The following is a 21988-nucleotide window of genomic DNA, read 5'->3' on the forward strand; positions in this document are numbered from 1 at the left end:
AATGGTTAGGCAGCATTATGGTAAGTGTGGTGATACTCACGATCTTCCTGACTCCATTAGGAGGCCTCTGAAACACTTTCTTCTGGTCAGAAGTCTGTAGATTAGAGTGAAGTGTGAAGACAATGGCCCTATAGCGAAAGGGAAGCATAGATAAAACGCAACCAATCTGCAAGCTTATTTAGTACCAAAAGGTCAAACATCTTACTAAAGTGAATGGTGAATCATGTGAATAAATGTGAAATGATACTAAAGCAAATATCAAAGCTTTTATTGTCAGGTGAAAGGTGTTCGCAATGCCTTCAAAATAATTGTGGATGCACATGGTACCGCATCATTTTTTTTCTGTTTTCCAAAACTTTTTCAAAATCCGTAGGGTTTAGCTGAAAGCATTAACTGTTTTCACTAACAAATAGCCTCAGAGCAGCTGCTGGTGAGGTCTCTTTTTACAAACGCAGCACTGATATATCACTGTTGACCTCTAATTTACATAAAAGAGCAAGAACATTAAAAAGTGCAAGTAAATAAGTATAATACCATTTCCTACCTGTTTTACTATTATTTCAAACCCTCGAATTTGAGCTTACAGCTTCTGGATATCTAAAGACATGGCAGGGTAACCCTATTACAAAACTTAACTTAATAGCAAAGACTAAAAATACCAACACAGGGCAAAGGTCATATTATGGAAATTGTTTAAAACATCAAACAAGTTAGAATTATAAGAAGCTGTTTGACATCTTCAATGAGTCAGATAACCATGAGTCATTGGATAGACAAACCCTAACTTAAACGGTTACCCACGTCAAATTTTAAACAGTTTTATCGCAAATTTTAGAAATATTTCTCTTATTTAAAATGTTGCTGGTTGTTTTACATAATCTGACTGCCAGGATGTTTCAAGATTTAAACCAACAAAACCTGATCGCAATTAAAACGATCTGAAGAAAAATAATTATTCAAAAATGACATCAATTGTTGTACTTTCTGTTTCCCCCTCATTGTGACATCGGCTATTACGTTACAGTTGCAGTGTTACGCATCTCTATTTATATATATATTTTACTCATGATTGTTGGAATAAGACTTCAAATACAGCCTCAGATACTTTGCTACAATACAATTACCTTTAAATGGTGTACAGTTACATTGTACATGACACACAGTTACTTCGTACATGATATACATGTACAGTTAGAGTGCGCCCTCGGGTTATGATGACCCTGTTATACGATTTTTTCGCCCTGCGGTGTAGGACATGCCGATTTTTTGCCCTTTCTATATGAAATATTTACAAAAAAAAATTTGAAATTCAAATTTGGCAGTCGGTGTGGTGATTACGTCGGATAAACAAAAATGCTGATATGCTATTCGCCGAAATCCCTGCAACAACGAATAGAAGAAATACGATGCTCGACCTTGTTCAGTTCGATGTTATTTATTATTAGTTATTGTGAAAACGAAACTGGAAAAAGCTAATAAGATTTTAGCGATAAAAAAGTTGAAGTTCTGTATAATAGTTAAAAGTACATAATAAACTCAGCTTTATATATGTGTTTAGTAAGCTAAATTCAATTAAGTTGAATTCAATATTTATGTTATATATTTGCCTCAAAAGTAAAAACTTCCTACGGTACGTACTGTACATAGTACATTGTAATGTTACATGTTATTGCTGATCATAACAACTAAATACACTAAAGTTACTGTAGGCAGCTATAGTTACTAAGGTTAACATGTTATTTTGTTAATAATTTTTAATATGTACGGTATGTATATAAAACTTTAATGATTTTTACCAGGAAGTGTTTACATTGGATAATTTACTATAGGTTTCTATACCCCTACATACGATTTTTTCACCATAAGATGCCAAGCCTGTAACGAATTAAAATTGTACGGCAAGGGTCTACTATACCTTGTACATGATATACAGTTACCTTGTACATGATACACAGTTACCTTGTACATGGTATACAGTTACCCTATACATGGTACAGTAATACTTCAACTTACGAGTGCTCCAACGTACGAGAAACTTGAGATACGAGCCAGCTTTTAAGCAAGTTTTAGCACTAACATACAAGCCATGTTTGAGATACGAGCACGTGAGTCAGTTGCCAAGTATGCCGGAGGTGTTTTATGACAACATCATCAGTCTGTGTTTTTCAACTGCACAGGTTATACTTTTGTACCATGTTTTTGCGCGCGCTTTTCAATGCAGAATTATGTGAATTAAAACTACTGTGCGTAGACCAAAAGTTTGCAAGTGGAATGAAAAATAATGCAAAGAAAAAGCAAATGATAACAATTGATATTAAACGAAAAATTATTGAAAAATATGCGAAATGTGTATGCGTGATTGAGCTAGCTCAGCAATATGACAGAAATACATCCACAATTATCAAACAGAAGGATTATATTCAGGGCATTTAGCTCGCTAAGGACTAACCGTAGTTTCTAAACGGCGCAGCGATCTTCACCACCGCTGATGAAGAGACCGCTCAGGCATTGGATAAAAGATAGACAATTGGCCGGTGACAGCGTAACTGAAACGACGCTATTTGAAACGGCCGGTGCTATCTATCAAAACTATAAAAATAGACATTCGGACAAGTTGGCTAGAGGTCGTGCAGTAAACCTTTGTGACGACGCCTGTGTTCGTCCTAACCGCAACATGTTGAAAGGGCGACAAAGGCAAACGTCCTTAGATACCAGTAGGTCCATCTTAAAACGGCCGGCTAGTCGTGAAAGCGAAACAAAGGAAAAATTAGCTAACTAGCGACAAACTTCAACTATGAATGCCGAAGAAATTTTAATTACGTTAAGTTAAAAATGAAAGTTTGCTTTTAGATTTGCTTCTAAGTTTGTCTTTTAAGACTTTGATAAAATCCAAATTTATCGAAGTCAACTGTTGTAATGAAGGATAACTTATATCTCTCTCTCTCTGGCAAATGCTAGCGTTAGCTGCTATTGTATGCATTTAATTTTACATTTTAATTTAACACATTTCCTTGCATTAATTTTTATTTGTTGCTTTTTGAAAGCAAGTGGTAAGTTAAGACAATAACCAGCATGTTCTTTCTGTTACAATATCTTGTTTTGAGTGTTTTATTTGCATTTTTCAGAGTATGGAAACCAATTAATATATATTTAATTGTTCTATATATAAATAAATTGCACCAACATGCGAGTAAATTGACATACGAGCTCAGTCTCGGAACGCATTGAGCTCGTAAGTTGAAGTATGACTGTATACAGTTAACCAAGCAAGTCGAATTGCTAGTAGATTTTGTTACAGAACAACGAGGAGAAATACTAATGTGGGATATGCTCAGATGTCATCTAGTTTGATTGGAAATTTCACCAACTATTCTACAAATGATGTAAAGTAATAACCAACACCTGTTATAGTGTGTCAAATTACCTATTCTTGTCAAAGTTAAGAGTGTCAGCAGCTAGCATGTCTCGGAGAGAGACAATATCGTCATAGCCAGGGAGGAACACGAGCAGAGCACCTGTGCTCTCTGTTGTCTGCATAATGTGCTTCGCAAGAGCAACCACAAGATCCAGGTCGACCTGCAACAAACGGGTTAATTTTTTATAATGCTACAGTGTGATTATCTTGTTTACAAAGATAATAATAATGCATCAATGAAAATAGTATTGCACTAATATAACAACAAAATATTCCGTGATCTAAATGAGTCCGTGAGTTAAATAGGAACAATGAGGCAAAAACGTTCATGAAATATTCGGACCCAAGTAATGAAACCAAAATACGTCCACACTGAACAGCTGGTATCATAGCGGTGAAAAAAGTAACAGGTGTTACCATAGCAATGAGAGAGAAGTAGTTGTTCCTATGATAATAAAGGAAACACGTTTCGATAATATAATAGCAGAGAAAAGGCAGGCAAACAGAGAAATAAAGGAAACAGGTTTCGATCAAATAATAGCACAGAAGAGGCAGGCGAACAGTCGAAGATCATAAAGTGAGTTGATTATGTGTATGTTGTTGCTGTGTGAAAACATTAGACTCTTTGTATAATGACCTTTCAATAACATATCATTTTTGTATATTCCGAATTTGTCTGTTTTTCATTGTTTTGAACCTTTTTTGTTTCATTCAAAGCAACGAGATTGTCACATAGACCTATTAACTATACTGTATTAACTATACTGTATAGTTAATAGGTCTATGGATTGTCATCGTCAGCTATAGAGGATTCGTCAATGAAAATGAAAGTACTTCCGTAGATGTTTTCCATCTTGTGACCATGTTGCATGCATAAACAGCTTACCGAATTATAAGAAGACTAAAGATTCAAATGGCTTGAGATTAAATCAACCATGTAAAATACTCAGTTGAAGAACATGGCGTTAACAGATTACTTGACCTGGCCATGGACCTCTAAGGTTTCACATTAATCTGTGGGTTATAATAGCAGCAAGATCAATGAGCTACAAGAGGTAGACCGAGAAGTTATTTTGTAAAAAAACAAAATAATGCAAACCTTTTCGTCATCAAAACTGTGATGATAGGCATCCAGCAGAATGGAGTCATGAGAAGACAACTCATGGGAAGCGGGTTCACCTGGGATTTCATTATCATCACCAGCTCTGTGGTATCAAACACAACACCAGTTTGTCAGTCGCTTCGTGTTACTGTATAGTGTATACTATGACATAGTTGGTAAATACAAACCAGAGACCAATGTAATAACACAATGGATAACAAGGATACAGCATAGACACTGAACATGCTATAGACAGAAAATGAGAATATAACCTTGACACAAGGTTTAACCTATACATATAACATCACATGCAGCAGTAACTCGGCATGAACAATTGCAATGTAGGCATAGAGTACAGCATAGATGATATAGCATGAATACAACGCAGTTTAAACACAGAATATAGCATAGACACAGAATATAGCATAGACACAGAATATACCTAGACACAGAATATAATATAGGCACAGAATATAATATAGACACAGAATATAATATAGGCACAGAATATAACATAGGCACAGAATATAACATAGACACAGAATATAATATAGACACAGAATATAACATAGACACAGAATATAATATAGACACAGAATATAACATAGACACAGAATATAACATAGATACAGAATATAACATAGACACAGAATATAATATAGACACAGAATATAATATAGACACAGAATATAACATAGGCACAGAATATAACATAGGCACAGAATATAACATAGATACAGAATATAACATAGACACAGAATATAATATAGACACAGAATATAACATAGACACAGAATATAACATAGACACAAAATATAACATAGACACAGAATATAACATAGATACAGAATATAACATAGACACAGAATATAATATAGACACAGAATATAACATAGACACAGAATATAACATAGATACAGAATATAACATAGACACAGAATATGACATAGACACAGAATATAACATAGACACAGAATATAATATAGACACAGAATGTAACATAGACACAGAATATAACATAGACACAGAATATAATATAGACACAGAATATAATATAGACACAGAATATAATATAGACACAGAATATAACATAGACACAGAATATAACATAGATACAGAATATAACATAGACACAGAATATGACAGACACAAAATATAACATATACACAAAATATAACATAGCTACAGAATATAATATAGACACAGAATATAATATAGACACAGAATATAACATAGACACAGAATATAACATAGACACTGATTATATCACAGATACAGATCACATATGATATAGGAACTAGTGTAGTACAGATAATGCAAATCATGCACTCACCAATTCAAGTATAGCATACAATATACAACATACACAGCGATACATAGACATACTAACACATATGATTGGAGCAGATCGACGCACTCCTCATGATGAAACTTAATAGCGATGTCTAGTGCAGAGCAACGGGCCTGTATAGCCTGAAAGTGAACATTGGCTCCTAGATTAATAAGCTGCTCAGCTTGCTCTAGCAGACCCCTCGAGCACGCTGCCATCAGAGGGGTGACACCCGTCTCACTGTGCTGGAAGTCAGCTGGAAATAATGTTACTACTTATTGACAGTAGCAAAACAGAACACAAACCTTCCAAGTTTTTTAACGGATACAATAATTAATTTAACGACTTGAAACAAACTGAGTGAGGGAGTCTGTAAAATTGCTGATATACATATACTACATTTTCATACAGTGATAGTGTAGCAACAGGTAGGCGTACAAGTGCTGAAACGCTACACTGTTGTGCTTCAGCATTGGAGATGGTTGTGTGACACCTTGTATTCCAAGGTATTGTATTTGTATACCATATTGTATCGCACAAGGGTGATGCCGTCGGTTGCTAAGGCTGTTTCCATGGCACAAAAATCATGCATTGCACGAGTGCTTCGCTTCCAAACAACAGAAACAGAATCACGAGGGAATGGGAGCAACTAGGCTGTTTCCATGATGGCATTGGATAACCATGTGGGCGCGCCGCTATGCTATCGCTCTATAGAACTTTGGTAAAAGTAGTGGCAATTATACAAATTCCTTTACAAAAAATATTAGCCTGAAATCTGGCCTAACAGTCTGGAACTCCTGACCCGCAAGCAACAGGGTGGGGTTGAATTCACAAAAAAGGCCACCACTGGTGACAGGAATGACGTCGAACCTTAAATTTCTCTCAGCAACTGGGCATGTCTCCACAAGTTGACGTTTCCTTGCCATTGGGCCCAGACATGTCCAGCCAAGACCATAAAGCCATCACTTGTATAACAATACTCTTAGAAACACGCACAGCTTCTGTCTGCAGTAAGCTAAGCATAAATCATACTTGATCCTTGACGAATTGCTCACACAGCATAAAGCTGCATTCACACCAGCCGATTTGCAAACCGAGTTTTGTGGCCGATCTCTGAACGATTTTATGGGGGCTATTGGCCATATTTTTTTGTCCAAACTAAGCTGAGTTTGGAGCGAGAGTGGGTGATTTTGTCAGTTATTTATCTGAAGACTCAGATAACTTTAGCTGATATATTCTAGAGAGTCATGCTTTGCATTTTGTTGACTGTTTCCTGTTGATTCTGTTGATCGCACCCTGAAGGGTGCGATCAACAGAATTATTGCTCAGGAGTGAAGCTATCACAAAAACCTGCACGAATGTGAAAGACAAATATGGCATTCACTTTAAATGACAATTATTGACTCGCTGTGAAAATGGTTTCATTGGCTACTCAAATTGAAAACCGCCGAGAAACGACCATCGATCGGGCACTGCCAGATAAAATTTCTCTTTGGGCAAAATCAGTCTCGGGCTCGTTTGCTCTGGTCACACGATGCGATTCTGGGTCAGTGGGAAAATCGGCCAGAAACCGGCTGGTGTGAACGCAGCTTTAGACCTAGTTCTCATGATTGCTTTGTTTTAAAGTTGGGGTTATCTATCAAGCCTAAAGTAAGAACAAAGAAAAAACATGACATACCGCTAACATTCTCAGAGAGAATAAAGTGGTAGATTTGGGAGAAAAGACTTGGGTCACCAGTCATCCAGATGTCACCAATAAGTCTGTCCATCTCCCTAGCAACCACTGGGTCAACCTCGTCGGAACCACTATCTTCCAACTGTCATACAATATTATATAACTTTCAGATATCAATGTATTCACATCTAGATAAGTTTGCGGACTCAGTGAAGCTAGTTAGCCCTATGCTCATAAACAATGCTACGAGCCCAGAGGTTTTTCATCATGGAACATGATCATGTTTATTAATTAGAAATGTTTTTAAATCTCTCACATCGCCATTAAGACTAAGACTGAGGTATGCATTACACTTCTGAACAGCATATCGTTAAACGTGCCATAAACCTTTGGTTTGCCGGGCTCCACCTTTAACAGGTCAAGAAAATGTGTGCTATCATAACTTTATTAGCGGTAGTAGCAGCAATAGTAGTTGTAGTATTGGTAGTAGTAAAAGTATTAGGTAGAGTGATAGAGATACAGAGTTCAGTTAACATAAATTATGTTAACTTTAAATAAATTTAGCTTATTTTTTATTTTTGTTAGTTTCACTGAATTGATAATTATTGATAATTATCAATAATTATAATAATTGATAATAATTATTGATAATTATAATAATTGATAATTGTATTTTTATTTCAACTCTCACCTTCAGCCTCATTACTCCCACTTACAAAACTGAAATCTGTTGAAAAATTTTGTATGCTGCATGTTTAGAAAACTCCAGAAATAGAGTTGAATATTGGCTGGAATTTGCTGTTATATTGTCGGAAAATCCATGCATTAGGGTGGTCGTATATAAATATTTCACTTTATCAAAATACTTAAATTTGAGCATGCTATAAGCAACGAAAGATAGTTGGTGGTCTACTAGTGTAATCCAAGTGTTATATGTGACAGCTAGTGAGAACTACATGTCTCCCTCTGTAGCACTGTTAACCAAGTGATAATTGACTCAACAGACCAGACATTAACACTTTGTAAATGTTTAGCCACCCCTCAACATAATGACACTGTCTACTGATGTAAACATCTGAAAGTATTTGACTTATATGTACTTTGAGTGTAAAACATACACATAGGCTCTGCACCTCCCCTTCAGCAGTGGCTATATTCTCTTCATCCATCCTGTGCATGATGCCGTGTTCTGTCTCGTCAGCATCGAGCACCACTGGCAGCCTTCCTTCAGCCCTTGCCACTGCCAATATAAACTGCAGCCGCTGGACAAGCTATGGCAGCAGGCTGAACAAGATATCTATATGAATATTCTATAGACATTCATATCTCTACATTCGAGTGCCCCAACATGTGAAAACTCGAGATACGAGCTGACATTCTAGAAAGTGTCTTCTTTGAGATACGAGTGTATGAGTAAGTTCTCGATGACCACTACTCTATATGGTCATTATGTATGCGAAAGACTGCTTCCGAAAACAGCATTGCTCGGTCTTTCTCCTCAAATCAGTGGGAACAAGTTTTTAAAAGGTTGGCTAAAAGTTATAGTGAATGCGAGGCAAACGCGCATAACTGGAAACAGATGCTAAAAATACATATAACGAAAAACTTAAAGCAAGTTCAGTAAAAGATTAAAAATTAGCTTCAAGTGTGTATTTAATAAGCTAAATTAATTGAAGTTAAATTCAAAGTTTCTGTTACATAGAGTCACAAAAGTTTAGTGTACACACGTTGCTCTAAAGTCTCTCAGACTGCCATTATCAGCAACATCTGTCTTGAAAGTAAAGACTCTATTCAATAGTGTACATAGTGATGTTACATTTTATTGCAGATTATAACAACTAAATGGGTATTTGTTCCTTTGTTATTGTAGGTACTGAATTACAACAATTAAAAACACTTTTTTTCCATCGGATTAATTTTTATTTAGTTATTTTATTTAGGAAATAGTGCCTTGAGATGTGAGTAGATTGGCATGTGTTCAGTTCTAGAACGCATTAAGCTTGCATGTCGAGGTAGGACTGTACATGGTGACAGCTGGACCTAGGTGACAGCTGTACCCAGGTAATCACCAAGCACATCATTTTAACACAAAACTATTTACCATCCAAAAACTGTTTAGCAACAGATGACATAGCTGAGTATTCTTAAAGATAAACTTACACAAAATTTTAGTAAATTTTATCAGAAATTATCAGTATTTTTCTATCATTTGCAATTGCTTTTAATGTTTGAGATGATATGACTGTCAGGATGTTTCAATATTAAAATCAACAAAATTTGATCGCAGTTGAAACGCTCAAGTTCAAGAAAAAGTGTTATTATGACATCGATAGTTACAGTTTGGTAAAGAGATCGACAGAATAGAGACGCATAACACTACAACTCGATTGCAATAACTGATATCAATAATGAGAGAGACAGGAAGCCGCGCAACTGACGTTATTTTAGCACATTTTTTTTTCTGAGTGTTTTAACAGCGACCAAGTTTTTTCAGTTTTAAAAATGAAAAATTTTGGCAGTCAGATCATAAAAACAATCTCAAATGATAGAAAAATACTGACACTTTTTGATAAAATCTAAGAAAATTTTGTTTATGTTCATCTTTAGTTTTGATTTTTGGATGAATGTTTAGTTTGAGCAATTGAGATCCAAAAAGACATTCCACAGAGCTTATACAGCCTATCGTCATAGAAACTGAGGATAGCATATGAGAGAGCAGGAGTTAACTCCTTGGGTGTAGTAATTTTTTAGAATTGAAGCATTACCTATCTGAGCAACACATTAGCACCCTGAAGGGAGGTGTGTGACAGTGGCAATGTCTATGCATTTTATAAAAATAGTTACAAGAGAGACACTGGGAAATATTTAGTTATAAATCATATAAATATCATCAGAATCAATCACAACTATTTGACATGCCTGTGTACACAGAGGAGCGCCGGACAAATATGAGCATAAATTTTGGTTAAGCAGCTAACCATCCTCTTGGCTAAATAATAACCTTGATGTTAGTGACAATGTGTTATTACATCAACTTCTTCTGTTGCAAAAAATTGTTTAAAATAGCTTAAACTTTATCACAAATAAAAAATATACAGCAATTATATAACAATGATTATATAATAATTATTTAATAAGTAACGCAATTTCCAAAATAAGCATTAATAGAGAACTTAAAATTATTGCACATCACTGCCATAGTAATATTATATTGCTATGGCAACAGTTTACAAGACATATGAGTTCATTGAGACTATCTTTCGTTTTATCAAACAAAATAGAAAACAGCTCTAGCGGAATATTCCATTTGTATCTGAATTAACATACAGAAATAATCCATTTTTTTTCAAAGCTTTGCAGCAAATACTTACTGCAGAGACAGGAGTGAAAACACAAATCCAGTAGCATTTAAATGCGTCATCCAATACAAACTAAACAAAATGAGGAACAGCTAAGTTTGATTTTGACATAAATTAAAACATAAAAAATGTTTTTAATGTTTTAACTTGGTAAAAATCTTACGTCACTCCATTATAAACCTTTCTTGTCAGCAGTTACATATTTGAATACCATATTATATAAACAATATAAAATTTGAACATGCTATACATTCTTTATCATAATAAGAGCCGTGTCTGTCTGTCCAAAGCCTCACTAAGGAAGAAAATTGCTTCATACAGGAATCGAACTCCGACATTCCAGTTTGCAGACAGACACAACTATCAACTGCACCACACAACTACCTTGCAGGTCTAAGAATAATTGTGCACATAGTTATTACACATGATGATCTCTCATGGCAAATGGGACTGTCAGCGTACTAGTTAACAAAGTTTTCAATGATCGCCTGAAGTTTATAATTTAATCTGTAACTTTTATGTTTACTCCTGCTATTAATCCTAGAAGAAAAGCAGATGTTTAGTTTACCATGTTTAGTATGCTCTTTATAATTTTTTATATTAACAAAGATAATCAATTATAATAATAAATTGAAAACTAGGTTTATAGTTGTCATCATATTGATATTATTTCCTGTACTGGTGTAACTTGTTGACTTGGTGGAGACTGGACTGAGGGTATATAACTCCCCTTGAGAAGCTCTACTGTACGAGTGATGCTAACGCTGAGCATTCTTAAGATTCAGCTCAAACTTAGTGTAAGTTGTCTGCTCTTTAATTAGCCTTTCATACGGAAGGACAACTCCTAAAAAATATTCTGTTCGGTCTGTTCGGTCATTCAGCGCGTTCGGCTTTTCGTATCTACCGCACTTTAACTACAGAACAGAAGCGTTTACAGTCAGTTGTTCAGCAAATGCATGTTTTAGTAGAAACTAATTTTAGACAAACTTCTACACCTCGTACTCCTGACAATTGATAGCTGCTAAAAAACAATATGTAAGCCTGGCATATATGTATGACTGGCTTACCGCTAGTGAATATAAAATAGAGTAGCAGTTTGTCAGAATTAACTTCATTTAATGCAATCATATTGCTTGTCTCCAGTTATGACTGAATGGAACATCAGTGACAGTGTCTGATCTGAGATGTCTTGCTATTTTGTTAGTGTTAGATCAAAGCTATTTACATATAAGCTGAGACCTTAAAATGATGTTTTCTTGCTTTAATATATGCTAATACACAAGTACATACAGTGTCTTACTGTTGTACGATATGATTAAAGTAAAGAATAAACCAGGGCTGGAGATAGCATTACTGACCTTTTTCAAGCTGTAGCTTACATTCCTTCATCTTACGAGTCATATAGCCCGTGATCTTCAGCACATCCTCCAAATAATACTCCTCAACGTCGAACAAGGAGCCAGGCACTAAGATAGACATTGTGGAACTCAAACAAGAGCTGATGTAGAAAGCTATATACCGTAAAACCTCTAATTGAACGCCATGGCGCTCTATTGGAAGTGTCGTTCAAATAGAGGTGGGGTTCTATTAGAGGTTTTATGGTATATACACAATTTAGTTCAGGTACAGTAATTAAGGCACTAGTTGAAAATTCTACTTTAGTTGAGAACAAACTGTCTAACAAACTGCAGAGAGGTTTTCAATACAAAAATTTTATCATGTGCACAAGTATGGCACCCAAAACAATACTTCAATATTTCTCTAATATAACTAGTTATAGTATAAACTTTGATAAGCAAATGTATAAAAACTAATTTTATACTTTTGAAAGTTTGGAATTTTCTTGTTCTGCTATTTCTTATTTACAAGCCGTTAAAACCACCTCTCTTGCTGATATGTTGCTCAGTACTGATAAACCACACACCACTTAGGCTAAATATTACCATTCTTCATGAGTGTTTGAAATATCAAGTAATCATGAATTTAAAAACCTTGGAAAGAATAAATGTGCCACAATTGTTAAAACTTGACCGAACCTAACGCATAATCATGAGAGTTAACATTAATTAACTTATGTTAACAATGAGCAGATCTCAGTGAGTACGAGTATTATAGAATTGAGATAGTCAATATTTCAATTTGCAAACCAAATAATGATAACACATAATTATAATGTTCGATGGTAACATGGAAAAGTTACCATCGAAGGTTATAATCGCACGTAACTTATATATTTCATATATACATCCATATCATACATCCATTTTATATATATATATATACTTCTCACAGTTGGTCGTATGCATGTATGTGAATGCGTGTGTCGATCCAGCTATAGCTATTAAAATCCTAGAGTAAAGAATCCGCAATCTGATGAATTTGAACTCACGGAGACTGCTACTGTAATTTTAAAATCCAGACATTCTTCCACTGAGCCATACAAAACATGATGATCGAAATCGTTATCATATACCCTATAGCGAATGCACACGCTAATTATTTTAGCATTGCGCTTACGCGTTATGATGCCCCTGTTAAGAAACATTTTTTGTAATGTTCAATTACTATATCTGGGGTCAAGGCCAATTCTTCTCCCGCGGACAATTATAGGAAATGCCTCGACATTCTCTCTCTGTTCGGTCAGACAAAGACAGTACGATATCTCGTTTTTACATTTGTACCAGTATCGAGAGGTACCAGTATTACCGTATTCAATGCTTTGATGGATAGCTTCTGGTGGAACAGTAACCTTTATATACACACACACTTCTATACAAGAATTGTTATTATTATTTCAACATAATCAGATTTTTTATTGTGTTTCCTCAATTCGTATTAATTGTATCATTACCGAATCATCTTTTATTGTAATCGTAGCAAAACCGACTTAATTTAGCTATTACTTGCTAATCATTTCACATTTATATCTAAACCCTTTTATATTGTTTTATTTATTTTTAAATTTATTTGACCTGCTCAAAACATTTTCCTCATGATATGAAGCATGAAAGTTACAGTTGTTTGACAAAGTTTAAAAACCTTTACAGTTGTTTTTATTTTCTTTTAAATTATTTCAACTACGCAAAACACTTTTCTCATGATATGTAATTTGAAAGTTAGAATGGCAAATGTTGTTATATGTATAATACAAATCAACTTTCTGACCAGAGATTTTTTATTACCCGGGCAATGTCGGGTAGCACAGCTAGTTAAAGCATAAAAAAGCCCAACTATGTGAAGGAAAACTGTATCTATATGTACATACAAAACTGCAATGTTTTGAGAGACTTCAGAAAGATGCCTAACTTAAACGATATAAACTTAGAATTAACGCAGCTCATTTGCATCTTCCGTTTGTAGACTAAAATTTTATGTTATTGTTAATCATCTCATCCAGTTTCTCCAGTTTCAACTGCTTCAGACCCTGCCTTTTTGGCATCACTTTCACGTTCTTCCCATGGTAGCTCTTCAATAATTTTGAAAATTTTCTAAGAAATTATCCAAGTAGAACTGCCTACATATGTGCTGGTTTATATAACAGCAATGTTTTGAAAAACTTTTAACGTCCATTGCATGAGGTCTGTCAATTAAGTAAAGGGAAGCCTCAGATAGCATTAGAAAGGGAAATCCCCTGGGGACTCCCCGTAAAAAGCTATAGCTCAAAAACTAATCTATCAGTAGGTCAAATAGCTACTCCATAGAAGTATTAGATGAACTGTAAGAGCAGGTTGTTTAATGTAACTTTTCTTACAAACATTCTAGGAAGTGGACAAAATAGACTTGAGCAATGCTGAGCTATAAAGTCCTGGTTTCAACCACAACACAATACCATTGAAACACAATCTACCACTCAGCAAACTTATAGAGAGACTGTCTCATCAAGAGCACAAGTTTTAGAGGATTTTTTGATGGCGGGGTTTCGGTTAGGAAGTCCAATGTCTGGCGAAAACCATGAAAATGTTGAGTGAACCAGAGCATTTTTAGATCTGACAATCATCAAACCACCAAAGTGATTGCTGAACATCCACATTTGAATCCATAGACCTATCAACTATACTTAATATAATAGTGTAGTTAATAGGTCTATGTTTGAATCACACAACAGTTTACCATGGTTTAACTAATGTCTTAGGAATGAAAACATTTCTATAAAATTTGCGCCAAAAATCTCCCATTGGACCAGAATGAGAACACAATAGTCAATTGCTGTGACATTCTAGCAAAGATAGATAATGATGCATAATTCTTCTTTAATTTTTTTAATGGATTTTTTAGCATAATCCTGAAGTGAAAGCCAACTCACTCTGACCCATAAATAAAACGAGAGTCAAAAAAATGCTCAGCTGTTTCTCAGAGAGCAAAGGCATCATCCATGAATAATTTGTACCTAAAGGAGAGATCATCTCTAGGCGCAATTCTACCTGGAAGTTTTTACAAGGTTAAAAAAATCAACTCTTTGTGTCAGATCAACCAGCAAAGACAACTTTATTTGACAGTATAACACGCCTTCTCACACTTCGCTTTCAATTCATGAATTCCTGACTCAGAAAAGCATACCAGATGTACCACAACTTCCATAGTTTCCAAAATTAAGTCTCTGTTACTTCTTTCTATTCCCAATAGTAAAGAACCATCTCAACGAGCACCACTTTGGGAATTTAGAGAATATCAAAATGTATGCGATGAACAATTAAAGGCAATAACACCTTCCAAGTTCCAGAACTGCTATGAGGAGTAGAAGTAGCATCTCATATGCTGTGTGATGTCCCATTACTTAACTTGCAGACCTCATATGTTAGAAAATTTATTTGCTCAAAATTTAAGTCGTCTGTTGAAAATTTTATATATAAAGGTGATGATAAGTCAAGGTTTAATTGTATACAAAACATAATATATTTCTCAATGTTGGTGTGTCGTTCCAGCTATAGCTATTAAAATCTTGGATTAAATAATCCGTATTACAGAAGGCATGATCTCGGACCCTCCGGTTCGCAAGTTCGACGCCTAACCAACTCAGCCACACAAGCTTAAAGGTTGACTTGCAACAAAATTCACATTACAGTTATTTGGTATCAAAAGATTCACCATGTCTTACTCTGCTGTGTCGTAGGTGCAAAATGTGTGGAAATGGGATTACAAGCCCTTAAAAGCTCAAAAACGAACAGTTAATCGCCGCCATCATGAGACTGCCGTAGATCAGAATCTCTTTCCAAAACGGCTCAAATGGGACGTAGTTGTACAAGATGGCTTGTTTACACTTTCAGGCAACCTCATTCGTCGAAATATTTTCACAAATATGCTTCACGCATTTAATAAAACCATGTCTATTGTTCTGACGCATATATTTCATCGTCATTGTAATGCAATCACTTTCAGCACTGATATCTTATAACCTACCGTGAAAAATCGTTTAATTTTTTAACCTTAGCTCGAAGGAGTACATATCATTGTCCGATGAACGTGACGAGCCTGTTGGTCACCTGTGATAGTCGAAAGTGCTGCAGAAATTATTTGCGCTGTTTGGCAGAAAGTATGGGTCACATGATCAGATTACGACTAGACGATTAGACCAAGCCGAAACAAAACTGTAAAGTAGGAGCATCTATATTTGATACGGGATTTTCGGTAAAACCCCGAAGTGTTTGTTATAAACTAGTGCTACGAGAAGTTTTATATTGTACTTTTTATTGGCCTTCCAACTTACATGAGAACATCATGTGACTAAACAATAACCAAATGTAATGACTACGCCAGAAAAATAAACTGATTTCAATCTACGGCGGTTTCGTGATGGCGGCGATTAACTGTTCTTTTTTTAGCTATTAAGAGCTTGTAATCACATTTCCACATATTTTGCACATACGACACAGCAAAGTAAGATATGGTGAATATTTTGATACCAAATAAGGGTAATGCGAATTTTGTTGCAAGTCAACCTTTAAACCATAACTGCCACGAACAACTTTTATCGTATTTACTAGGTAAATCAGACATGCTTATTCCGATTTTGTAATCAAAATAAAGATTAGGCCACTAACTTTCAGAGTAATAAAGGATTTTTTATAGCGTTTTAATATCGGTCTCGAAAACAACACGATCGGCATAACAAGCTCCGCCCATAAATACTTGACGTAACCTAGCTTTTTAGGAACAGAAATTACGTAGAGATGTTTAGACCGATTTAGAATAATAGAGATGGGTGTTTTAAAGTCTATTAATATCTAAATCCAGCTTTACAAATAATATCAGTCTTTTCTGAAAGGTAGATGAGCTATTTAGCATTGCATATTTAAAAAGCGCGATAACAACGCTAGCTCGTGATAAAACCGCGCTTTTTGAGCTCGTTTTTCTCGGCGTCCAGCCCATTTAAACGTCATGTAACAAGCTGCGAGCAATTTTAAATAGTTTATATTCCTTTCATAAAAAACTGAAATTATTTTACAGGCTGGATTTAGATAATAATGGGTTTTAAGACACCCATCTCTATTATTCTAAATCGGACTAAACTTTCTTAACTTCCGTTTCTGAAAAAGCTAGGTTTCGTCACATATTTATGGGCGGAGCTTGTAATGCCGATTGTGTTGTTTTCGAAACGGATATTGAAACGCTTTAAAAAAGCCTAAATGACTTTGAAGGTTAGTGGACTAATCTTTATTTTGAGTACAAAATCGGAATCAGCGTGTCTGATTTACCTAGTAAATACAATAAAAGTTGTTCGTGACAGTTATGGTTTAATGGGGTCCTCCCATGTTTTGTGACGATTCTGACTACCCGACGACAAGGATATTTGAAAAGCGACAGACGAGACGACCATTTATCACTGTAGGTGATGCTGACAAGGCGACGATGATTGTGTAAGTAGGCTTACTGAAGTAACGTACAGATATGCATAGCAAACTTTTCGTTGGTTCTGAGTTATGACCGAAAAACACAGAATTATTCGGTCGAAATTTACAGAATTATCTGAACTGTGCATGCCTACCGAACTCGTCGACGAAACGCTTTTAACTAGCTAAACAAATTATTAGCGAGCACGATTCTAGCAGTTTTAGCAATTAGTCCAAGACACATATTACGGAAACACAATAAAGTTACCGATGCATTTCAACATAGTTCACACAACGTAGCTGCTTAGGTTGCGCTATTGTTGGTTAACGAGCACAACTCTAGCAACTTTTAAAGTTTATGTAGTCCAAAACACATAAGCCACACGCAAGAAAAATATGACGGCAATTCATGATAGTAAATACGATGCAATTAACTTGATTGCACTAAAGACAGCAACACGTTTTACCACAAAAATTTTGCTGCTACAAAGGAATTTTTATTATTAAAAAATAAAGGATTTGTAGCAATGGTGTATAAACAATAAATACCAACAAAAGCGCAATCTAAGCAGTGGCATCGTATGTACTATGTTGAAGTGCACTCATACCTTTATTGTGTGTCACCCTACATGTCTTGGACTATACTAATTGCAAAAGCTGCTAGAATCGTGCTCGCTAGCACGTTCATAGCAGCACGGAATAATTACGTGTGTTTCATTAATTTTGTGATTTCAGTGAGAACCAACGAAAAACTCGTTACGTGTGGCCGTACCTTCACTAACTTATTATTTGCCCATAAATCAACACGATCAAACGAAACTTCACTAGTTTCGGTTTAAAGTATCTGGCTTCACATTTATACACTGCCATGTAACTTAAGTAAACAGCAATGAAATGTCACGACACACTGACAGCAAATAAGATTCCAATTCTGTGACTGACAGTGATTATTAAAGACAATCTCGGTCTATTTTCAGTTAAAGATGTGTAGCCCTAAAAACCTAAGATGCCTGTCACTCTTCGCGGAATAATCAGCATAATCCTCAGGAAATATGGGGGTCCTCCCATGTTTTGTGACGATTCTGACGACCCGACGACAGGGATATTTAAAAAGTGACAGACGAGACGACCATTTATCAATGTAGGTGACAAGGTGACGATGATTTTGTAAGTATGATTGCTAAAGGTACGGCTGCACGTAACGAATTTTTCGTCGGTTCTGAGTTCTGACCGAAATCACGAAAAACGCAGAATTACGGTAATCGGTCGAAATTCAAAGAGTTATTTGAGCTGTGCATGCCCACCGAGTTCGTCGACGAAACGCTTTTAATTAACAGATTAAACAAATTATTAGCGAGCACGATTCTAGCAGCTTTAGCAATTAGTATAGTCCAAGACATATATCGCGACACACAATAAAAATACATAAGTATTTCAACATAGAACACACGATGTAACTGTTTAGGTCGCGCTATTGTTGGTTAACGAGCACGACTCTAGCAAATTTTAAGATATATGTACTCCGAGAACATAATGCGACACACAAGAAAAATATTACAGAAAGTTACCATAGTAAATACGATGCAACCGACTTGATTGCGCTAGAGATGTCAACATTTTCTACCACAAAACTTTTGCTGCTAAAAAGGAAATATAATTAAAAAATAAACAATTTGTAGCTATAGCGTCCAAACAATAAATACATTCAATAACGCAATCTAAGCAGTTGCATCGTGTGTACTATGTTGAATTGCACTTATACTTTTATTGTGTGTCATTATACGTCTATGGGACATCATCATACGTCTCTCTAATTGCAAAAGCTGCTGGAATCGTGCTCGCTAGCACAATTCTAGCAGCGCAGAATAATTCTGTGTTTCAATCATTTCGTGATTTTGGTTAGAACCAACGGAATTTTGTTACGGGTAGCCGTACCTTTACTAACTTTTTATTTGTTCATAAATCACCACGGTCAACCGAAACTTAACTAGTTTTGGTTTGAAGCATCTGGCCCAGCATTTAGACTGCCAAAAAAATTAAAGCAATGAAATGCCACGACACTGACAGCAAATCCGTTTCCAAGTCTGTGACTGACAGTGATTATTAAAGACAATCTCGGTCTCTTTTCAGTACAAGAAATATAGCCCTAAAAACCTAACACGGCTGTCACTCTTCGCGGAGTAATCAGCAACGCTCCCAAACATCACTAATAAGTTTGTGAAGGTCGCTGGTTGAGCCATGCTTTTGGTTAGCAGAAGTTCAAACTGAGCGAGTTTCAGATTTTTAACGCAACCCAGTGCCACCAGAATAGATATTTGTATTAAAATAACGAATGTGAAGAAAAAGGTTGATTTGGTTGCCAACTGAAAAAGGTGACAGTGATTTTAAAAGTGACGACAGTGATTTTAAAAGTGACTATTCTGACAACAACTTTGTGTGGTAGGACCCCCAAATATCACTGATAAATTTGTGAAGGTTGCTGGTTGAGCAATGCTTTTGATTAGCAGAAGTGCAAGCTGAGCAAGTTTCAGGTTTTCAATGCAACCCAGTGCCGCCAGAATGGATATTCGCATTGAAAAACTAATGTGAAGAAAGAGGTTGTTTTGGTTACCTCCTTGAAAAATGTGACGACAGTGATTTTCAAAGTGACGACAGTGATTTTAAAAGTGACTATTCTGACGAAAACTTTGTGTGGTAGGACCCCCTTTAATGATTTCAGTGGGCGATATATGTCGGTATATGGGCGCAAATACAAAACGGTTTTCCGTTACTACGCAGGGTGATGGCGTAGGCGGTAGCTCTTATCAGTAAGCTTACTCAAATTATCCATTGGCAATCTTCCAGGCTAATAGCAAGTGGCAGGCAACTCTCATTACCTTCCATTATTTATAAGCTTATTTTAACACCCGGGTAACGGAGGTAACACACAGCTAATTGTATATAAAACTACCTGCAATAAGATCTTACAACTCCTGCAAACAGGCACTTGCAATGATAGAAATTTACCCTGAAGAATGGGGCTATTGTTGAAGTACTGGAGGAAGAGCTCCGTGTTGAGAGTGGCACTCATAAGTACGACCTTGAGGTTCTTGAACTGCGCTACAGCCTGCCTCAAGACTATTAACAGAAAGTCGCAGAGCTTGTCTCTCTCATGCAGCTCATCCTGGCATGACAAAAGTGGCGAATCACGGTTAATTATGGTGAATACAAGGTTATTCTAACGCTCTAGAATTACTGATTTTTAGAACAACAATTTCCATTTAGAATCTTTCAAAGAGGGCAAGCAAAAACTTTTATTCTGCTAATCCACCCCGTGCACAGACTAAGTTACAAGTCTTTGTTTCTAAGCATGGACTCAAATTAACACTCCTTCCTTCTTAGAGCTAGAGGAGATGTCGCAAAACTTAGCGAGAAAGAATTGCAAAACACCTGCAACAACCTGCCTGCTTACATCACACTTTAAGAGATTTGGTGTCATCAGTTAATAGCCTTTAGTAAAACAGAGCTCGCAATTAGACTGCAAGGTTCATTCTCCCTTTTACTAGGACAGTCTGTTTGATTATTGCTGGAAACAAACTTTGCAAGACAATGAGCGATAGTTCATTAACACAAAATTCTTAAATTTGATCTTCAGACATCCAGGAAAGGAAGCAAAGCCCTGTTTGCTCTCAGACTTAGCTTCTGCTCTCTCAGCGCTTCACCAATTTTAGATGGTGCAGGACACGGAAAAGAGGTCAAGGTCAACATAAACTTGACAACCATGCTAACAAACGCAAAACAAACTTTGAGACTTCAAATTCTTTAGAGTAAACACTACAATTGGGAAATGAAATTTGCTAAAACACTTTTTGTTTCTATGCGTCTATAAGACTAGACGCTGACTAACAAGAGAGTGAACAAACAAGTAGAGACAATTGTTTCAAGTCATGTAAAACAACATCGCAATTATTGATAGGCTCAGTTCATGTTAACCAGCGGGCTCACAGCATATCAACTACAGGTAACCAAATGGACGTATATTATATACAGCCATTCAGTGTATATAATTTGGATAATTTGGATAAATTGGATAATAGTGGTCTGGCACTATTGCGCGGTCAATACCCGCCCCAAAAACCATAGTAAATGTGTGATCACAGTAGATTTCATAATTCAATAATAAATTTTTTAGCTATTCTGAAGTTTTCTTCTTTATAAAACTTTAACTTCTCACTGAATCTGCAGAAGACACCACATCAGCTATGTTAGCACCACACTGCAAATAATTGAACCAAAACATA

The 21988-nt window shown here is 35.8% G+C and overlaps 1 protein-coding gene across 2 annotated transcripts in view; it reads right to left on the bottom strand.

The window, feature by feature from the left end:
• Positions 1-21988, bottom strand: part of LOC137391959 (3'-5' RNA helicase YTHDC2-like) — a 107667-nt gene that overhangs the window by 71890 nt on the left and 13789 nt on the right. For both annotated transcript variants that reach the window (XM_068078535.1, XM_068078534.1), the window contains exons 9-16: positions 20715-20871; positions 12240-12347; positions 8641-8762; positions 7526-7664; positions 5908-6103; positions 4515-4620; positions 3425-3576; positions 41-128 (exon numbers count right to left, since the gene is read on the bottom strand). In XM_068078535.1, the coding sequence (XP_067934636.1) occupies positions 41-128; positions 3425-3576; positions 4515-4620; positions 5908-6103; positions 7526-7664; positions 8641-8762; positions 12240-12347; positions 20715-20871 (1068 nt within the window). The remainder of the gene's footprint in view (positions 1-40; positions 129-3424; positions 3577-4514; positions 4621-5907; positions 6104-7525; positions 7665-8640; positions 8763-12239; positions 12348-20714; positions 20872-21988) is intronic.

Source organism: Watersipora subatra, chromosome 3, assembly GCF_963576615.1.
Source record: "Watersipora subatra chromosome 3, tzWatSuba1.1, whole genome shotgun sequence".
Taxonomy (NCBI): Eukaryota; Metazoa; Bryozoa; class Gymnolaemata; order Cheilostomatida; family Watersiporidae; genus Watersipora; species Watersipora subatra.